The sequence below is a fragment of the Nicotiana attenuata genome, chromosome 8 (genome assembly GCF_001879085.1).
Source record: "Nicotiana attenuata strain UT chromosome 8, NIATTr2, whole genome shotgun sequence".
Taxonomy (NCBI): domain Eukaryota; kingdom Viridiplantae; phylum Streptophyta; class Magnoliopsida; order Solanales; family Solanaceae; genus Nicotiana; species Nicotiana attenuata.
Window position 1 is genome coordinate 22,658,787 of NC_031996.1, and position 22,196 is coordinate 22,680,982.

At 33.1% G+C, this 22,196-nt stretch overlaps 1 protein-coding gene across 1 annotated transcript; it reads left to right on the forward strand.

The window, feature by feature from the left end:
- Window positions 10,508–15,314, forward strand: LOC109231055. The gene is made up of 2 exons (XM_019396591.1): window positions 10,508–10,750; window positions 14,215–15,314. The coding sequence occupies exons 1-2, from the start codon at window positions 10,709–10,711 to the stop codon at window positions 14,899–14,901; spliced, it is 729 nt and encodes a 242-aa protein (XP_019252136.1). The 5' UTR covers window positions 10,508–10,708; the 3' UTR covers window positions 14,902–15,314.

Consider the following 22,196-nt stretch of genomic DNA (forward strand, 5'->3'; position numbering starts at 1 on the left):
AGCCAAAAGCAACTCAAGAATATCAAATAATGCCTAAGGAAACAATTCCAAATAATAAAGGTCGAATCTATAATCAAAACCCCAAAGTCAACTAAAAAGTCAAACACGGGCTCGTGCCTCGGAATCTAACAAAGCTTACAAAATCCGATAACCCATTAAATTACAAGTCCAACCATACTAGTTTCACTCAAAACTGACTCAATTTTAGACAAAAACTCCCAAATTTCACTTTGAAATCACTAATCAAATGCCATAAACGAAGATGTGTTTATGAAATATAACCAAAATCGAGTATAGAACACTTACCCCAATCTATGTGGTAAAAATCGCCTAAAAAATTGCCCAAATCCGCGCTCCCAACTCAAAATATGACCAAATGAAAAAACTCTCGATATTAAATATTTTTTGCCCAGCTGTTCTGCTTGTTTCTTATGCCAAATAATCCCGAAACTCGCTTTTGATGCCTCCAATGGATTCCTAGTGAAATTTCAGTCAAATTAGACTTTTGAATCACTCCATTTGACCTTATAATGAAGGAGATATGTTGGTTTCAATATTTGGAAATAGTGCGGATTTTTAAATACGAAGTCAGTGGCAATTTCGTAATTAATCTGAAAAAATCTAACAACCCAATTCTTAGTAAAATGACCATAAACTCCTCATACAATGTCCAAATTCGACGATTCTTTTTGCCATGGTTCCGTAATTACGATAAGGATCTAATGCTTCAATCAAAACAGAAATTGGAACTCATTTGCTTAATCTGGTACCATTTATGCTTGAAGAAACGACGTCGAAACATAATTAAAAAACGAGCGCAATACAACCCAAACCTATGAGAAACTCACCCGAGCCCCTCGGCACCCCGCTCGAACATACCAACAAGTCTCATAACATAACATAGACCTACTCGAGGCCTCAAATCATGCATAACAACATCGAAACGACGAGTCGCACCTCAAATCAAACTTAATGAACTTTTGAACTTTCAACTTCCAAAACCCGCGCCGAAAAATATCAAATCAACGTGGAATGAACTCAGATTTTGCACACAAGTCCCAAATAACGTAACGAAGCTATTCCAATTCCCGAAACCACAATCCGAATTCGATATCCTCAAAGTCAACTCTCGGTCAAACTTATGAACTTTCCAAACCTTCAAGTTTCTAACTTTTGCCAATTAGCGTCGAAACCTTCTAGAAATATCCAAATGCAAATTCGGGCATACGCCCAAGTCCAAAATCATCATCCGGACCTAACGAAACTATCAAACTCCATTCCCGGATCAAATACTAAAAAGTCAAACTCGGTCAACTCTTCCCACTCTAAAGCTTCCATCATGAGATTTATTCTTCCAAAATAATTCTAAATAACCCGAAAATCAAAACCGACGATTCACACAAGCCATAATACATCATACGATGTTGTTCAAGACTTCAAATAGCTGAACGAAATGCAAACGCTCAAAAGACCGATCAGATCCTTACAAATATTATTATTTTGTTTTTAATTGCTAACATTGGTTAGTTAATTATTTCACGTCGGCTTGCCTAACAAGTCGATGTTAGGCACCATCACGACCCAGAGGTTGGGATTTCGGGCCATAACAATATATTGCACAGGTTATTGACTAGTGAGTATCATATAACTTGAACCTCATCACTACTTCACCAATGTTTGTCTTGATACTTACTGAGTACACGTTATACCGCACTCATACTATACTTCTGTATATTTTTGTGTAGATCCGGGTATTGGTGGCAGCGGATCCCAGGAGTGAGCATTACTTTTGATAGAGAGGATTCAAGGTAGCGTAGCATGTACGCCGTAGGCCCTTGGAGTCCCCTTCCCTTGGTATTTATACATTCAGACAGTATTGTACTATTGAGACATCTCTTGTATCCGGTTTTAGAGCTCATGACTCTATATTACCTTATTCTGAAAATTTGATGTTATGATATCATTTTATTAGCTATTTCTGAAGTTTTATTCCACTTTTCATGTTATTTCAAACATATTATGTTTTGTTTCATTGTTTTGAGTTCCTATTGCATGTTGGCTTGCCTAGTCTTGGAGGTAGGTGCCATCACGACCTTTGTTGGAATTTTGGGTCATGTCGGATATATACTATTAATCATGAGTATAGATATAGTGTTATAAAATAATAAAAGAAGAAGAATAGTATTTCAGAGAAAAGTAGGGAGAGAGAATTCTTATTGATATTGAGATGAATTACAATGGAATAGAACCCTCTATTTATAGGGAGAGGTTGACTTAGCCACCAAGTAATAAACCCTAGAATCTCTCTAAATATGGACATTCACCATAAATAGAATTCTATTTATAACGCTCCCCCTGAATGTCTATTCAACAGATAATGTGCCTCGTTAAAACCTTAACTAAAAGAAAACCCAATGGGAAAAAATTCTAGAAAAGGAAAAAGAGTACACATATCTAACAATACGCCTTTTGGTTGCCTCGTTAAAAACCTTACAAGGAAAACCCAGTGGGACAAAACCTTGTAAGGGAAAAAGAGTACAACGCGTATCAACTCCCCCTCATGAGAGCATCACTTCACATCCTTAAGCATTTGCATTCCAATCTTGTGCACCATCTTCAAAAGATCTTTGGTAGATATTTGATAAACAAATCAGTCATATTAACTTGAATGAATATATTGCACCTTGAAATCATCATTCTTGATAGAGATGGATTGTCTTCATATGATCTTGTTGGAATAGTCAATTCAATATCTTCACATAGAGGTGAAAGCTCTTGCTATCATATTATCATGCATATAGTTAGCAAGATACATTTGTGTACAAATTGCATTGAGGATGTAGTACTTCATGACCATGAATTCTATATGCTTTAAGCAATTTAAATCCTTCAGGGATTGTTAAGTTATATAAGCCATATAATAGACTTTAGATGCATATCAAATTTTCATATCATGCTAGACATATAAGATATCGAAAACTGATTGCACATACCATTGACTTATACTTTCAAGTGTTTGAACTACATGTTCAAAACTACATGGCTTTCATATGAAACCAATTCTATTTGAATTGTTTCTTCAGACTTAAGATCCTCATATATATATTTAGCGCTATCATAGATGTCGTCGACAAATATTTTATATCAGTTTCAATATTTTTTTATAAAGATATAACATAGAGATCTCTTCATTCATATTTTCAGGTACCTGAATCTCTCTTGAGATTTTATGAAGTGTTATGTCATGTGATCTTCTAGATCACTTGCCTCCTTTATTATGATCATTTTGATCATTTGCTCGTCTTCTTTATCAAGAAGTTTATTTGAAACCGATTTGTCTATACGCTTCAAGCGTACCATAGACTTTGTCCTTCTAGGACTTATTCTAATAGGAGCATTTGCAGTGAGAATNATCTCTCTATGCTTCCATCAGCCTTGTGTTTAACCTTGTAAACCCATCTACAACCTATGGCTTTCTTACCAGAAGGTAAGGGAACTAAGTCCCAAGTGTTATTTGCATGTAAGGCCCCAAACTCCAAAGACATGGCCTCTTGCCAAGCAGGTTGCAAGGCTGCCTCTTCATAAGAAGAGGGCTCACTATCATGACAGACATTTTGCACAAGATGTTGACTATCTGGGAGTAGAGAAGTGAGGGACACATGATGATGATTGGAGAATGAAGCACTAAGAGACAAAGGAGCAGCAGAAGAAGCAGGAGCCTTCAAGATGGGTAGAGAACACACATAATCCTCTAAGTGAACAGGTAACTTGTGAAGTCTAGAGGACTTTCTAGTAGCTATATGAGGAGAATGTAAAGGAGAATCAGATGAGGAAGGTAAATTGGAAGGGGAATCAGAAGAGGATGGTAAATTGGAAGGAGAATCAGATGAGGATGGTAAATTGGAAGAAGGAGAAAGGGTGGCAGATTTATCAGAATTAGTAGGAGGAGGAGGCAGATCATCAACAAGAGGGACAGGTTGAAAAACAAAAGGAGAGGGTATGGAAGCAGATAGAAGGTAAGGGAAATACATTCTCATGAAACACACATCTCTGGAAACAGAGATTTCTTGGTAACAGGTTAAGGACTTTGTACCCTTNACAAATTGCACTGAGGATGTAGTACTTCAAGATCAAGAATTGTATATGCTTCAAGCAGTTTAAATCTTTTGGGGATTGTCATATAAGTATAGTCAAATAAGCCATTTAAATAGACTTTAGATGCATATCAACTTTTCATGTCATGCTAGACATATAAGATAAATAAAAGTGATTGCACACACTATTGACTTTATACTTTCAAGTGTTTGAACTACATGTTCAAAACTACATGGCTTTCATATGAAACCAATTCTATTTGAATTGTTTCATTAGACATAAGATTCTCATATATATATTTAGCGCTATCATCGATGTCGTCGACAAATATTTTATATCAGTTTCAATATTTTTTTATAAAGATATAACATAGAGATCTCTTCATTCATATTTTCAGGTACCTGAATCTCTCTTGAGATTTTATGAAGTGTTATGTCATGTGATCTTCTAGATCACTTGCCTCCTTTATTATGATCATTTTGATCATTTGCTCACCTTCTTTATCAAGAAGTTTATTTGAAACCGATTTGTCTATACGCTTTAAGCGTACCATAGACTTTGTCTTTCTAGGACTATTATAATATGAGCATTTGCAGCAAGAATATAGTTACTTTCTTTGGGTCGGCAAATGCGTCTGGCATGCTTTGCAATATATTACAAATGAATTATTCTTTTATGAACTTCAAGTTCATATTATCTTATTCGAGGATCTAGATATACAAATGAGAACTCATTCCACGTAACTTTTTCTCAGTTGTTTATCATGTGTCCCCCTCATGTTAGAAAAACTAACTTGTTACCTCAACTTTGAGAATCCACCTTTGTGCGTTATGGTGTTAATCAAAATATACACCGCACATCAATAATAATAAAATGGAATTATTTGGTTCCTGACCCTGAACCACTTGTGAGGGGAGAAAATAATGTACTTTGGTATATAACGTATATCAAACTGATATAGATAACTTTGTTCTCATAAGCAATTGTTTAGCTATTAAGTAGAGGCACTTAATAAATCATTTTGCTAAACCACCTGTGATGTAAACCAACTTATCAAGATGAACTTCTTGAATAGAAAATCTGGAAATTATGCTCGAAATTAAATTATTGAGCAAGTTACCTCGCAAAACACCATGTTGCGGGTTATTAATAATCGCACATGTAACCATCTCATAGATGTATCTTATGTGGTATACATGGCAGGTGAATGGGCCCATATTCACCTTTGATATTTCCAGCATTCATGGGATTCAGTCCCAATTTTAGTTGGTCTATTAATTAATGAGAACAAGCAATGTAAGAGAATTCGTAAAGAACTTTCTAGTTCTTTAATATTTACCCATGTGAATTCTCTTTTATTTTTGCACATCATACTTGAATTAACATGGCTAAACCAATTATGCCAAGGATAAATTATCAATATTGATAAACTTCAGGTTTACACCATGATGTGTGCAATTATGAATAAACTCCAAGTTTATTATGATATGGGTTTTTATATCAATAATCTTTTTATTGTGGCATTCTTTTATTTGTGTAGTACAAACTGGAGAATAAAGCGGGTAGCTTTTCACATACATATTACCCCGCTACAAGTTGTAGTAATAATATTAAATCTTTCCTTTATTTATAGTCTCAATATAACAAGCCGCTTTCGCGAATACTTTAGAAACTCAATAAATTTCTTTGAGACTTGCTACAACACAATACCTTATTGATAATAAATTGTGTTTCTCCAAAATATTAATAATTGGCTCTTCCAGAGCTCTCAATTAAATTGGTACTACCATATATTCATCAACATCCATATGGTGAATATCTCTTTTAAAGAGAAAGTTATACCATTATGGTTATGGTCAAAATTATGTGCAAGATATGTTTCTTGCATTACCATTGTCTTTTAATAATCACAATGCCAAAATATTTTGGCGTACAATAAGTACGTGACCAATGACCATTTATGCCATAATAATGACATAATTTTCTTATTTCCTCTCAAACCTCCTTCTAGAGGTGAGCGTGGTATATTCACTACCACTAGCACGTTCATATTCTTTGAAGAATGAATATGTATTCATAAATCAGATGTTGTCACATTCACATCATGAATGGACCATAATCATCTATATGTGCTTTATAAAATCTCATATCAAATCGATGACAAATATTTTTCACAGAGTGAAAGATTATTTTGAGAATCCTTATTGTTCTCATTACCACAAATGATGACGATTATAATTTCATCTATTGTCACGTCCATATCCATTGATACATTCATAGTGATAATTTTGTCTTCTTTCAGACTTATCACATACTGCTATCACATTCTCTTAAGGGAATGAGAATGGAGCAAATTCAATGGACGGGTTTTTAATTCTTTGCCCACAATCATACGTGAATTTGATCATGGCGGGCATAGAAATTTTACCACTTCAGGTGGTTATAATTTCTTACAAACTCCATTAGAGTTATAATCAAACTTTGTTGTATTTGCTTGTATTTAAAATTAAAGTATAGAATAAAAGAGAAAAATACGGTAAAATACTTACCTTAAATCCAGAATTTAATCATGAAGGAAGTTCATGGGATAATTGACAATCATTATGCTCAATCCCAAAGCTTCTACTCAATTGGTTAGAGTCTCGTGCTGATAACGTGTTATAAAATAATAAAAGAAGAAGAATAGTATTTCAGAGAAAAGTAGGGAGAGAGAATTCTTATTGATATTGAGATGAATTACAATGGAATAGAACCCTCTATTTATAGGGAGAGGTTGACTTAGCCACCAAGTAATAAACCCTAGAATCTCTCTAAATATGGACATTCACCATAAATAGAATTCTATTTATAACATATAGTATTTATTATGAAATTATTTATTCAATCTTAATAAAGTTTTAATTGAACATATATTCGTATTTGTCCTTTGCTTATATAGTAGATGACTTAGTGTATACAGTCTAGATTATACACAGAAGATTGAATCATCAGTTCTTATAAGTACAAAGTTTGAGTTCACAATCTAATGATGGAATTGGACAAACCATCAGAAATGTTGTATCATAAGATTAAATGTAATTTATTTTGATTATGAAAGATGGTTTAATTCTGACTTCATGTGCTAATACAATTTGTATGTATTGAACGGACTAAATAGAGATAAATATTTTATACTGACTTAATAAAATAAATTCTCTAGTCATTAAATGTACTTCTACTCTTAATCTTGATATAATTAATATTAGTTATGCATATTATTTATTGTTTTTATTGATTAAAAGGCGAGATTCTTTCATTAGTCAATAGGCCTAGTAAATTAGACAATAATTAATATATTTCATCAACTAATTATTATTTCGCATATATNTATATATATATATATATATATATATATATATATATATATATATATATATATATATATGCGAAAAAATAATTAGTTGATGAAATTTATGCTTCAGACTCAAGATTGATGATACACCTTTATGAAAGCTTATTAGTTTTAATGTTAAACCCGGCTGATGAATTTTGTATCCAACACATGAAATAAGTTAAGCGAAAGCCTAAAGGAAATAATAAATAAATTAAATTATCATTAATTTAATTTAATTAATTAGTATCTGGATCTTAACATGGGAAGTTAAATAATATTTGATAGAACAATTGTGAAATTGAACTAAGAAGTGCAATTATAAATTTTTACTGGAATTATTTGTAAAATATTATGGTAGATATAAATTTTGAAAATTTTAAATTAATTCCATAATAAGAAGCTTTGTAATTAAATTTATGGTCCCCATTGTGCCTAAATAATAGAAATATAAAAAATCTTTTCATGGCAGAAAAGAAAACCCAGTAGGTTTGAAAAAGGGTTTTAACCCTTAAAACTTGTGCTATAAATACATAAGTTTTTTCACCTAGAGGGAAGGAAGAGAAATTGCCGAATTTTAGGCCATTTTTCTTAAAAAATTTCTCGCACACGAAATTACTATTTTTTGAATGTTATTTAGGTAACACAGAAGAATACCATGGAACATTTGAGGATTGTCATCGTGCTGATAGTGAAGATTTCGAAGTGTTTCTATGGAACTGGAGACTCTCATCATAGAGGAACTTTATTCATGCTTCAAGTGGTAATATGTGAAACCTCGTACGTGTTAGTTATTTATTTACATGTGAGTAGATATTGCGGTTGCTCCGATACGGTGGCCAAGTCTCTAAATTTAACATACTAACATAGAATAATTGAATGCAAAACTTGAATAATAAAAAATTAAAACCTTTCATATCTGGCTAACCACATGCCAAATCGTGAATAAAAAAAAATTATAGTACCACAACTTAGGCATACCGAAAAATTAAGAATCACACGCAAAATGAAAAGTTAAATCTGCCATTAAAACAGGAAATCAAGAAAGATTTTTGGCATAAATTAATAAGCTAGACATGAAAAATTAAATACCATTAAAAATTAACAGAAATTAATAAAATTGGCACAAATATTAAAAATTGGCACAAAACTTACTTTCTCATCTATATAATTATTTTTTGGTGATTAGGTAAAAGGGGAGATGCTGGTGGAAGAAGAAGTAGGAAAGGAGATGCTGAGTAGGAAAGACTAAAATATGGCCGGTAATGTAGCATGCCATGTGGCGTTCATCTCAATAAAATGTTAGGCCACGCGTGAAGAAGATGACGGTGGGCATAGTGAAGGGGCCAATGGATGAGAGATATTTTTGCACCACTTCTATAATGTGGGAGTTAGGGGGGGGAGGGGGGGAGGGGGCTATAAGAGGATATAAATGATTATATTTGCGTAATAAAAGGAAATTGTTGACTATTTTTCTTCTTTTATTATATATATTTCTATATTATATAGAAAAGGAAAGATGGTCGACCAAGGGCATATATATCATTTCAGAAAAATTCCTACATTAATTGCATTCTTAAATGCAAATTATCATTGATACACGTGGACCCCACATTCTCATAGCCACAACACTCCTTTAAATGTTCTGTTCATTAGACTACTTTTTTGCAGAGAGTATTGCATGTGAATACTCATTTAGAACGTTCACTTTCTCATTTGGTAAAGTTATTAATTGTGGTTTAGTCAACTAGAAGTTTTCACAGAGAAAGTAAACTTAAATTTTAAATAATAGAGCAACAAAAAGAAATATCGGTAAACATTACAAGATTTTCGTATTTACCATACTGTAATAAAGCAATTTAAAATTTAAAATTAAAAGGTTTTCATCTATCCACACTATTTGAAGGTGATTTCAAACTAGAAAATTTCATATTCAAAAGTAGTTTTAAAAAGCATAGTTTATTAATTCTCCAAAGTTAATTTAAGTGATGAGGCTAGTTCATACTGTATTAGGGGGCTTTGTCTTATATGCTTAATTGATGTGAAAATTTAATCTACATGGTTTGAACTCACTCGTCCCTGATAAGTTTTCAACTATCAATAAATTATCCCAAACATTATTTGCTATAATTTTTATATTGTTTCATTATTATAATTAAAATATGATAAATCTATAAAAATAAAAACATTTCTCTTATCTCTTTAATTAAGAAAAAAATAAAATCCCTATAATAATTTATATAGACTTCTATCAAATGTATAATATTTCATCATCAGTAAATATCATTTTAAACGAGTTGTAATAAAATATAATTTGAATTACTATATTGAATTACTACAATTTATATCATGTTAATATTTGTTTAGTGCCTTTGGTTGTCTTTATTTGAAGTAGTAAATTGTCACTTTAGGGATGCAAGTCCCCTTGGAAGTTCTCTTTATTTACTCTACTAAAAATTTCTCTTGATTTTGTTGTATACAAGACATGAAATAAAATTATAGTAAGTCATCTTTTATCGTATTGTAAAGAATGATGTTGTTCGTTAACTTTCATCAAGTAGTTGATTGTTCTCACTGTTACAATTCTTGCGAAACCAATTAGGATGTATTCAAGAATAATTTACAGATATATTGGTAAGCTTCTTATTCTAGAAAATTTATTAATATAGATGACTCTTGTAGTTTTAATGTACTCTTGTAAAATATTCATATACATTGAAAAAATAATACCATTGAAATCAGATTTTCTATTTGATGTTTATGAATGATATGGATGTTAAAAATGAGTACTATAGCACGCAGCGTTTGTTAATTGAAGCAACTTGAACAGATTATAATTTATAATTTAATTTAAAATAAATTATTAAAATAAACTAATTATAAATTGTGATTCCCAATATCATTTTCTATCCATGAATAAATGTTACTATAAGACTACAATATTGGGCCCCTATAGGGACCCTTCCTCGTCTAGTAAATATATACAGAAGACTTGATTTGAAATAAATATTATGCGGAAATAAGTAATACCGGCAGAATATCAGTACAGCTGACAAATGGATCTTCGGAAAAATATATTGGAGGATAAATATGGCTCTCTATCTGCACCATTCATTTTAATATCCTCAGAGCGCTGGGTGTAAAGTTTTCCGTCTCATCTTCCCCGCAAACTTTGGCCTGCAAGATTCATATGGTTGGGCCTTAACTCATTCTGAGCAACCACACACAATAAGTAGGGAGTTGATGGCTGGTTCTTTGAATTCCGTTCTAGGCTTTCACTCAACTGTATGTCTCCTCCTTCTCTTTCTTTTTCCCTGTAATTGTAGACCCTTTTACTTGTTCCCGGTTCTCACGTTTCATTGCTTAAGTGTTGTATAAATTGCTTTGCTGCTTTTGGGTTTTGTTATTCTGAGCGTTAATTGTTGTAATTTGATACTAAATTACGCCGGTGATTAGTTAGCAAAGGAGGTAGCAGAAGCAATAATTCATATATTAGGGATATTCTCATGATTCCACACTACTTAATTAGAAATGAGTTTAATTTTTACTATATGAAACATTGATTGGCAATCTTTAATAAATTATAAGCAACCTCTTATAGCAGGTTAAATTACAAAAATTCATTACACTGAAGGTGCATATAACTTAATTAAAGCTTAAGAGGGTGTTTGGATTGACTTATTTTAAGTGTTTATTGGCTTTTAAGCACTTTTTTAATTTGTGTGGTGTTTGATAATGATAAAAAGCGCTTAAAAGCACTTACTTTTAAGCATAAAAAGCACAAAAATAAGCCAAAAGCCAAAAGTTGGGTATTACCAACTTATGACTTTTGGCTTTTAGCTTAAAAGCTACTCCCTTCGTTTCATATTAGATGAGTTAGTTTGACTCAGCACGGAGTTTAAGAAAAAAGATGAAGACTTTTGAAACTTGTAGTCTTAAAGGTTTGTGGGCCCATGACATTTGTGTAGCTATAAAAGCTTCTCATTAAGGGTTAATGGGTAAAATGAAGAATTTAAAGTTGAATTATTTCCAAATTTAGAAATGTGTCATTTGTTTTGAAACAGACTAAAAAGGAAAGTACCTCATCTAATATGAAACAGAGGGAGTATTTTTTATAAGCCAATCCAAACTCCCTCAAGTCTTAGCTAATAGACTCAAAGCCGTTTGGATTGGCTTAAAAAAGTGGCTTTTCGGCAGAAATAAATTTTAAGTGAAAAAGCAGTAAGTTGGGGTTGCCCAGCTTATTGCTTTTGGCTTGTTTTAAAAAGTTTTTAACTTATTTTAAGCACTTTTTAATTTTGCCAAACACTAAAAAAGCTAAAAAGAGTTTAAAAGCTTATTTGGCCAGCTTAAAAGCCAACCCAAACACCCTCTTAATTCCCAACATAGCTGGCAAAGGAGAAGGCAAAAAGGAGGAGTTGCATAATTAGGCGGTAGGCACTAAACAACAATAACCAAATAGCATTTAATGACAAGCTATTGAAGGTCGAATCATGGGACTTAGGAGCGGACACAATACCGAGAGGAAGGAAATGACAACGTACATCAAGAAAGTAGTAGTTGCAGTGCAAAGAGCATTTTAAGTAAAAAGAAATCTAGTGGCACATGAAGTTACCAAAAGAAAAAAGATGGAGAAGCTATTGAAAGAGCTAAGGGTGGAGATTAAGAGGATGCAATCAAAGCCTGAGGTAAACCCTATGGGATTTCTGGCAAAAGTTAGAAATGCGGAAAAAGGAGAGAAATTTATAAACTAGCATGATTGACAGAAAAGAGGGATCAGCTTAAATTTATTAAAAATGATTCCCAATAAGTTTTGACAGGAGACAGTGAGATCAAAGAGGGATGGACAGGCAGAGGCTATTTGATCGATTGCTCAACTCAAATTACGAGGATAACTTTAAAGATTGATACCTCGTTTAAGACAGTAACCTCATTACACTCGTAGAATTAGGTTTGCACAAGTGAAAAATGCTGTGAATATAAAGAATAGACAAACTTGTGGTCCATATGGTACAATATGTATGTATGGGAGTTGCTTGGATAGCATGAAGTAATATGGTTTATTAAACAAATCAATGTCATTTTAATAGTTGAAAGCTATGTTGCGCGGACTCTCCAAAATGATGCCGCACCCGTGTTGGATCCTCCAAAAATACACTATTTTTGGAGGATCCGACACGCACACGGTAACATTTTCGGAGAGTCCGAGCAACATAGGTTGAAAGATGCCAAATTAGTGAAGAAAGAGTACCTTGTTTCGATAAATGAGAACAAGTGACTTATTTAAAGCTGTATGTATTAACCTAATGAGTCATACGATTAAACATCGGGAAAGGGTAATCAAATGTGAGCAGATTTATGCCTATTAAATCTAAGGTGGAGGCTATATTTTTTCAAGAAAATGATGAAAGTTTAAAGGAATGTAAGCATGATTTCCATTGATATTCATTGACCTACCACATATGATAAAATGTCAAGGAAAAGTTCTTTTGTGGACTCTGAAGAATAAATGAACTCCGATAATATACATAAACTTCATAAAGGATATATCTGAGGAGCCATGACACGTGTAAGAATACAAAGAGGAGATATAGAGGAGCTTCCATATATGTGGTTTTACACTGCTTGAGCCCATACCTTTTTACCTTACTTATGGATTAGTTAACCAATAATATACAAAATGGGGTCCCATGGTGCATGCTATTCGCAGACAATGTTGTGCTGATGAAACTAGCAAGGAAAAACTTGAACTGTGGAGAGGCACTATAGCGAGTAAGAGTTTTGATATAAGTAAGACAGATGTTACACATGTGATATTAGATTATACTATGCTGCTTAAATGCAAATATTTCTGATATATACACTCAGTCTTTTAGGAGAATAATATAACAGATGGAGATATAACACAAAACTAAAATAGGATGGTTGAAATGGAGGTATGGATAAGAGTTATGTGCGATAGGAGGACCCTACCAAATTGAAAGGCTAGTTTTTATATTATAGTGGTGAACCAACAATCACATATTGGAGTGAATGTTGAGCCACTAAGGTACAATATATCCACAAGTTAGGATGTGAAGATATGAGCGATCAGACATGATTAGAAATGATCACATCCGACAGAATATGCAAATACCTCATATGGAGAGAAAAAAAGCGAGAAAATTGCTTGAGATAGTCTGTTCATGTTCTACGTGAACCTCCAAATGTATTGGTCAGCAGGTGCAGCTCCTCAATAGTTGAAGTGTTAAAATGTGATATCGTAAGTCTAAATCACTTGAATGTAAGTTGTCTTCAAATACTTACTGCTTACAATTTCTAGAAATCCATGTAAGCTTAGTAAATAACCAAATGCAATAATGTGTCCTTATAGGTGAATACTAACTAATTGGGGTTAAGAGTAATTGTCATTGACACACCTACATTAGATCCATTGTTTGACATGAGTCTTTCTAGTTTGATTAGAGATTGTATGACAGTTTAGTGGCATGTCTGAGAATTGGAGAATCCCTAATTTCACAATAACTTGAATTTGACTTAGCACAAACTATTGAGTAGTGGAATGAAAGGAGCCAAAAGGGAGTGAAATAGATATGGATGATTCATATAATAACCTCAAGTAGTTTGCAATTGAGGCATAATTATTGTTTTTGTTTAGGCTGGGAGTGATGCTCACATTTATTGATTTATGAATTTGGCATCAATTTTATCACCACAATTTATTTGTTTCTTCTCAATGAGAGCTGCAGGCCAACTACTACCATCTCTCTAGGAGTGCCTCACTACAGAAGGTTCCGCAGTTCCCATCTTCCTTTCAGGTGCTAGGGTTAAGAAGATGCACAGCTGTTACTAAGCAGAGTTTCATTCTTTTAGTTGCAAAAAATGATCGTCTTCAAACGGAAGTTAATGATAAGGACTCTGAAGTTATTACACCTACTGTGAATCCATCATCCTCTGAATCTTCAAAAACAGAAGGTGAAATGCAGTCCAATGGTCAAACTGAGTCGGTAGTGCAAGCATCCAAAGTTTCAAATGGGTCTGTAACTTCCACAAACTTGCAACAGGAAGCATCTTCCGCCATTCCAAAACCAGCCGTTAAGAGATCTCCATTGACAGCAAGAGAGAAACTTAGGGCAGCTAGGGTCCTCAGCCGGTACAATGAATCAAAGGCCTCTAAACCTGAGCTTGGAAGCAAATTAATTGAGGCCTTGCGAGAAAGTGAGAAGGGGAAAAAGAGATCAGGACTTCCAGAGGCTCCTATGAATTTGTTCGATGATAGCAAAAGAGGGATGCCAAAACCAGGTTGGACTTTTGAGTTTCCAGGAGGATTTGATGTCTTTCTCGTTGCATTTTCATTTATATTTATCAGCACAGTTATGTTTGCTACAACTTACATTGTGTGGAAAGTTGGTGCTATCCATTTCAATGAGTACTGATTTAGATGGTTGCTATAGCTGGTTTTCTTCTTGGCTTTTGGGGCATGGTATTGGTCTATCCATCCACGAGAACCCGAGATGAATAGTTTGTGTACAATAGATGCGTTCCGTAGCGCCAGTTTAAGGTTATTTTGAATTCCAGAGTTCTCAGGTGCGCGATACAGAATGGGGTTGCGAAGGCGGACTATAGTTGAATACAAAAATGTAGCTCTTCAACACTGTATTATCTAACCATCTTATTGCCTTAATGTTTGGTTTGTGACTTCATCAATTAAATGTACAGTATCTATTCTTCTTTAACTGGGACTTCACGAGCTTGTATGGTGTACCAACGAAAGGCTACACCTTCATGTAAAATTTCAAGCATCTTTACGGTTGGATTAAAGGGGAGCGGCTCTGCTCCATTAAACTTTGCTCCAGTAATTATCAATGCATCCTTAGATGGATGACACGTGCCCTTATAAATATGAAAGGCTGAGATTCTCTATCTTTTGTTGTATTCTATTAATGCTACCATTGAAATACAGAACCAAATACGTTGTCAAGGTGGGAGAGGTAGGCGATATAATGTGTTGTTCTTGCATGAAGTTTGAATGGGCATACTTTGTTGTCATACAATAAATTTGACGTCGTAAAAGGAGTTGCAAGAATTCCGTCCGAGTATATATTTAAAAATATGGATGAAAAATGCAAAGGTTGATAATAGAAGCCTTTGAGTTTTCATGCTTTTCGATATTTACAAAATTCTTATTCTCTCCCTCCTGATCAGGTTAGTATAAAGTGAAGTCTCTTTTCTAGTTTTTATAAAGGATTCATTATATTATTATTATTTAAAATATTTATAGATGACAAACAAACAGTTTAAGGAGTCAAGAACCGCAACAGTTTCAAGACAATAATGTGCTTTGATCTACTCCAAAATTTGTTTACTCGTCAAACAATGTTTTTGTTTCTCTACAGTAGCATTAATTAATAGAATACAACAAAAGATAGAAAATAAGTTATAAGGGATCCCAGCCTTTCATACTTATAAGGGCACGTGTCATCCATCTAAGGATGCATTGATAGTTACTGGAGCAAAGGTTAATGGAGCAGAGCCGATTCCGGATTGAAGTGCCAAAGGAGAGAATAAGGATCACTATGTCAACTTAAGACGGCTCATCATACCAAATCTAAAATGGAATGAGGTGAATGTGAGAAATAAAGGCACGACAGAAAAATATTATTGATATTATTTTGTATTACACTAAGTCTTATTTATATACAGATATTACATAACCCTAATACCTGTTCTCCGATGTGGAACGCTACTATATTACTATATATTTTATTATCGAACGCTAATATATTAATATATATTTTATTATCTAATACTTCCCTTAAGTTGGTGCATATAAGTCATACTAGTGTTTGGGCACGCGCATTGCACGTGTACCCCGTAACAATGAGTATATTTTTTTTCAAAAAAATAGATAAATATTGTTTATAATAATAAGTATGAGTTCCAAAATAAAAGTTAAAGCCAAACTTGATATAAAATGATGACAATGATGAATTTTAATCTTATTTAACTAACCCAATAAAGGAAAAAATAATAACTATTACAAATTTATATGAAGAATAACAAATTAACAATTGCCTGCTTATTTTAAAAAATATTTGTTTAAGTTGCACAATAGAAATAAAAGCATATAAAAATAAAATATATTTATGTTGGTTTCTTTACTTCGCTCTTTATGCCTATAGTGTAGTTATCTTATAAAATATAATATCATATTCACATTAGTGAGAAAACACACGTTAATAAGATGTTAGAACGTATTTATAATGCGTACCTTAAATCTTACTGCAGAAAAGTTATTTACCAATATGAAGATTTGATTATCTTACTCAAATTTCTAAAATATTTTTATTGTTAAAAAATAGACAGTTATTCTTTCTACTTTTATAAGGCCTTTTTATTTGTTTCTATGAATTTCAATATTATCTAAGTGAAATAAGATAAAAAAATCTACACCTAAAAATATTTTTGGGCCCCAAAATTTAGGGGCCTAAAGCAAAGACTTTACTAGGTAAAAATAGCACGGTGTAGCCAGTTTTCGGACTGGTCATTCAAAAATAGCCAGCGTTTACCAAGTCAGTGAAAAATAACCACTATTTTGCTGCAACAGAGACCGTTCCAGCATAATATACTGGAGTTCGGTGCACCTGTGTATGAACTTCTAGCATATTATGCTGGACCGGTATACTTTGCTGGCTCTAGTATAATATACTGGAGACTGGAGCACCGCTCCAAACTCCAGTATATTGTGTTTGACCGGTATATTATACTGGAACTCCAGTATAATATACTGGAGTTCCAGTATATTATACTGGAGTTTTAGTATAATATACTGGAACTCTAGTATATTATGCTGGAGTATTTTTCCGGATTTTGAACAGTGTTTTCGTTCGGATCTATCTTTACATGAAAGTGGCTAAATTTCGATTACTTTTGAAACTGTGGCTATTTTTAAATGACCACTTGTAAATCTGGCTATTTTTGAATTTCCCCTTTACTGGCCTCCCCTCGAGGGGCCCCTAAAGTGAACATGAAAATATGACATTGATCCCCAAATTTCCATTTAAATTTTGGAATTTGTATCATCTTTGAACAATATACTTTAGAAAAAAAGAATAGAACACTAACATTATTTTTCGGAATTGAAAATTAAGACAAACGAAATAAAGTAAGAATTCAAATTATATACAAACGAAAATTATTTTCTAGCAAGTTATTTTCTTTCTTTTAGAGATAACTATTTGTTTTGATAAAGTATCTTTCTTAAATATAAAATATTTTCGAAAATTCATGGTAGTCAACTATTAAATTAATGTTATCAAAGAAATATCATCTTTGCCTCTTTCATACCACACGCGAAAAAGAAACCAACAGTAACACTTGAGAGGTAAAGAGAAAAGAAAACTAAAGAAGAAACATATATACAAAAACAAAACAAAAAAGGAAAAAGAAAAAAATTGAATTATGTTATAAAATAAAGACTTTAAAGTAAAGAAATCAAACAAGTATAGAGAGAGATTGATATTATTCAACTTCAAACTGATGTACATAATGAACTGAAATCTCTTCTATTTATAGAAGAAAGGAAGCTGTTGTGTAAGCTGCTGTGTAAGCTACTACAAGCTGCTGTGTAAGCTGCTACACAAGCTGCTGTGTAAGCTACTACAAGCTGCTGTGTAAGCTGCTACTACAAACTGATGTGTAAGCTACTTGTAAGTTGCTTGTAAGCTGCTTCTGTACCAGATATAGATAATCTTCTGCCGGGGGTAATCTTTATCCATAACGGAGTACCGAAATGATAAGCTTCTTCAGGAAGCTTATTTATGACGGAGTACTAAATGAACATCCATAATATAATATATATTTATAACACTCCTCCTTGGATGTTCATTAAAAGATAATGTGCCTCATTAAAAACCTTATAAGGAAAACCCCGTGGGAAAAACCCTTAGTAAGGAAAAAAGAGTGCATCGCGTACTTACTCCCCCTGATGAAAACCTTGTTTCAAATATTTGAATCTCCGCATTCCAATCTTGTATACCATCTTCTCAAAAAATTGAGTTTGTAGAGAATATTATCCACCACTATTTCAGATCGATTTAAATTATTCTCTTCAAACCAAGAAGCTGGTACAAGTCATTTCATTGAGTTCCTTGCAACTTACCTGCATCAGCTGCATGTAGAAAACTTCAATGGAGTACTAAATGGATAATCTTCTTCAGGAAGATTATCTACAGCGGAGTAATAAATGGACATCCACAAAAATATTTTCAAAGCATTCCTCTTTGGATGTTCATTATTATGTGCCTCGTTTAAACCTTACTAGGAAAAACCTCGTGGGAAAAATCCTAGTCAAGGAAAAAGAGTACACTAATAATATACATTTGCAAGCTGCCTCATTAAAAACCTTACCAGGAAAAACTCAGTGGGAAAAAACCCGAGCAAGGGAAAAAGAGTACAGTGCAGAGACTTGGGTATATCTGGATCAAGGAGTTCATCATCCTCTTCTGGAGGTAAGAACGGATCCTTAATCCGTGTAGGAGAAGAACTATATCTTGCTAGTAAATTAACAGAAAATGCTATGGTAGGCCTTGTAGCATTAGCAAGATACATTGGTGCACCAATTGCACTGAGATAGGGTACTTCGGGATCAAGGAGTTCCTCATCCTCTTCTGAAGGTCGGAACAAATCCTTATCCACTTCAATGGGTGCGCTTTGTCCATGTAAAAGCGTTTTAAGACCCTTTCTGTATAGGCAGATTGATGGATAAAGATCATGTCCGCTAAATGTACAATTTGCAGACCAAGACAAAATTTTGTCTTTTTTCAAGATCTTTCATCTCAAATTCTTTCTTAAGATATTCAATTGCCTTTTGGAGCTCTTCTGGAGTTCCAACAAGATTTATGTCATTAACATAAACAGCAAGTATATTAAATTCAGAGTATATGGACAAATAACATTATATATGTAACCTTTTTTTTCCAGCAAATATTCACTGAGGCGATAATGCCACATACACCCAGATTGCTTTAAACCGTACAAAGATCTTTATAATTTGATCGAGTACATTTCTCAAGAATTTGAACTATATGCTTCAGGCATTTTAAATCCTTCAGGGATCTTTATAGAGATTTAATCAAATGAGTCATATAGGTTATGACTCGCATTTAAATGGCATGAGATCTTCAGGTGTCTGGACTACTGGTCCGATCCTCACAGTATTGTGCACTATATTGTTTCAAATATATCGTCGACGATCATTTTGTATCGGTTTGTAAGCGACATAACTTGTTGAGATCTCATCACTTTCTTCATGTACCAGAACTTCTTCTGGAGTTTCATGAAATGTCATGTCGTGGGCTCTTCTAGAGCTCATTTCCTCCTCATTATGATCATTTTGATCATTAGCTCCTTATCATTTTTCAAGGATTGTTACCTTTGGAACCGATTGGTCTACCACGTTTCATGCGTACAATAAACTCTATCCTTCAGGGACTTTAATTTTAATAGGAGCATTTGCAGCTGAAATATGATATTTAATTTTGGATCAACAAATGCTTCTGGCATTTGACTAGAATTATCTTCTGAGCGAGGATCATACTAATGATAATTCGATTCATATAACATATTTTTCAGCTGTTTATTCCATCCCCCAAATGTTAGAAAAACTAACATATATCCCCAATCTTCTTTGGGAAACATATCTTTGTGTATTGTGGTAGAGAAATTAATCATATACCACACATCAAAAGATAGTAAATATATTTGGTTTCTGATCCTAAACCAGTTGTGAGGGGAGGACATATCATATATTGTTGGTCTGACGCATACAAGTGCTGCTATATGCAATTTAGGAAATCTTAGACCAACATATGAAGTTTTGTTCTCATAAGCAATGGTTTAGCTATTAATAGGAGGTATCCAATGCTAAACCAACTTGGATATAAACCAGCATTATCAAGATGAACTGTCTTGATTTCATGATCTGAAAGTTATGCTCTTAATTGAGAAAAGCAATCTCAAATGCCAAACTACAGGTTGACAATAAACATACATGTAACCATCTTATATATGCGTCTATAAGTGGTTCACATGATAGGTGAATGGGCCCATATTCACCTTTTATATATTTCAGAATTCAGGGGTTTAGTCCCAACTTTAGCCGGTATAATCAATTTATTATGAGAACAAGCAGCACAAGAGAATTCTTGAAGAATCTTCTGGTTCTTCAGTATATGCTTATCAGAATTCTCAAATAGCTCATTTAAAAATGGCAAATGAAAACTTCAAGTTTATCATGACATGTGCTATCGCTTAGTAAACTTCTGGTTTACTATGGCACAAACTTTTGCATTAGTAAACTTTTGGTTTACTGTGGCTACTTTTGTATAAGTAAATTTCTTATTTACTGTAGCTGCTTTTGCATTAGTAAACTTCTGGTTTACTGTGATACATGATGTAGTACAAATTGAAGAATAAGGCGAGTAACTTCTCACATTCATATTTACCCCCTATGATTGTGGAAACATAAAGATTTTCAATCTTTCAATCATTTGTAGTCTCAGTATGATTGTCATTTGTATTAGTAAACTTCAGGTTTACTACAACATATGTTTTGATGAATGACATATTTGTATATAAGCTCTTCGAGAGACTTCATTTATTATCCACAATCTAATATTTATCGGACACTATTGGTGTCATGTGTCTTCTAGACAAACAATTAGCTCTTCAGGAGTTTTTGATAAATTTTCTACTACCAAATATCGCTCAGACACTTCTGGTGTTATGAGAGAAAAAAAAAATCATAATCAAAGAACAATAGAAAGACAATACTAAATTTATAAATCTAAGAAATTAAGAATTTTAGTATTTTTACCACCAACTTTGTGACAAATATCTCCTTCAGGTATAAATGCCATTAATATCTGAAAATTTTATATCAAAGCGGTAACTACATAGTCATTATATCCTTCAGGGAAAGTTACATGACTTGTTATTTCCTTCAGGGAACTCGATAACTAACCAGAACATATTAATGTGGTTGTAGTAGAAAGCATTCTACAAGAATACTTTTGCCTTGGAATGATATTTAATAAAAATTTCCAAGATATTTTACGTACAACGGGTATGTGCGACAATGATCTTTATGCCATAAAAACAAGATTTATATCCTTTGTTATTCTACCTCTTCAGGAGGTGAGTTGTGGTATTTCTTCATTCACTTCAGGGAATGAAAATGTGCTTCAAAAATAACTTTGAATAGCTTATTATTTTGTTTAAGCATAGAAAGACACAATTTCATAATATTTTCTTGCTTCAGGAGAAAATGTCAATTGTGTTACTTCTTCAAGAGTAAATTTAAAATACGAAAAAATGAGTATATATTCTCTCAATCATATTACCTCTTCTGGAGGTGAATCGTAATATATTCATATCAAAAGCGCGTTCATATTTACGAGCTTTATTAATATTGTCACATTCACTTCGGGGAATGGATTAATCAAAAGTTCTCATCCTTCAGGAAACAGAAGATAATTATCTGAACGTGCATTAATTACACCAAATCGTGTGATGCTTCAACCTCTTTTAAGATAATGCTACTTCAAGAACAAATCGAGGCATGCAAGTAATATAGAGAAATTTTCTCTAGCTTATCTTCAATTGTAACCATTGAAAGCCTAAATTATCACTTCTGGTGGTTATAGGCACATACCACTTCTGGTTATTAACA

Coding starts and splice junctions, on each gene's coding strand:
- LOC109231055 (XM_019396591.1), top strand. CDS start 10,709: ATGGCTGGTTCTTTGAATTCCGTTCTAGGCTTTCACTCAACT. Junction 10,751..14,214: donor TTCTAGGCTTTCACTCAACT/GTATGTCTCCTC, acceptor TGAGAGCTGCAG/GCCAACTACTACCATCTCTC.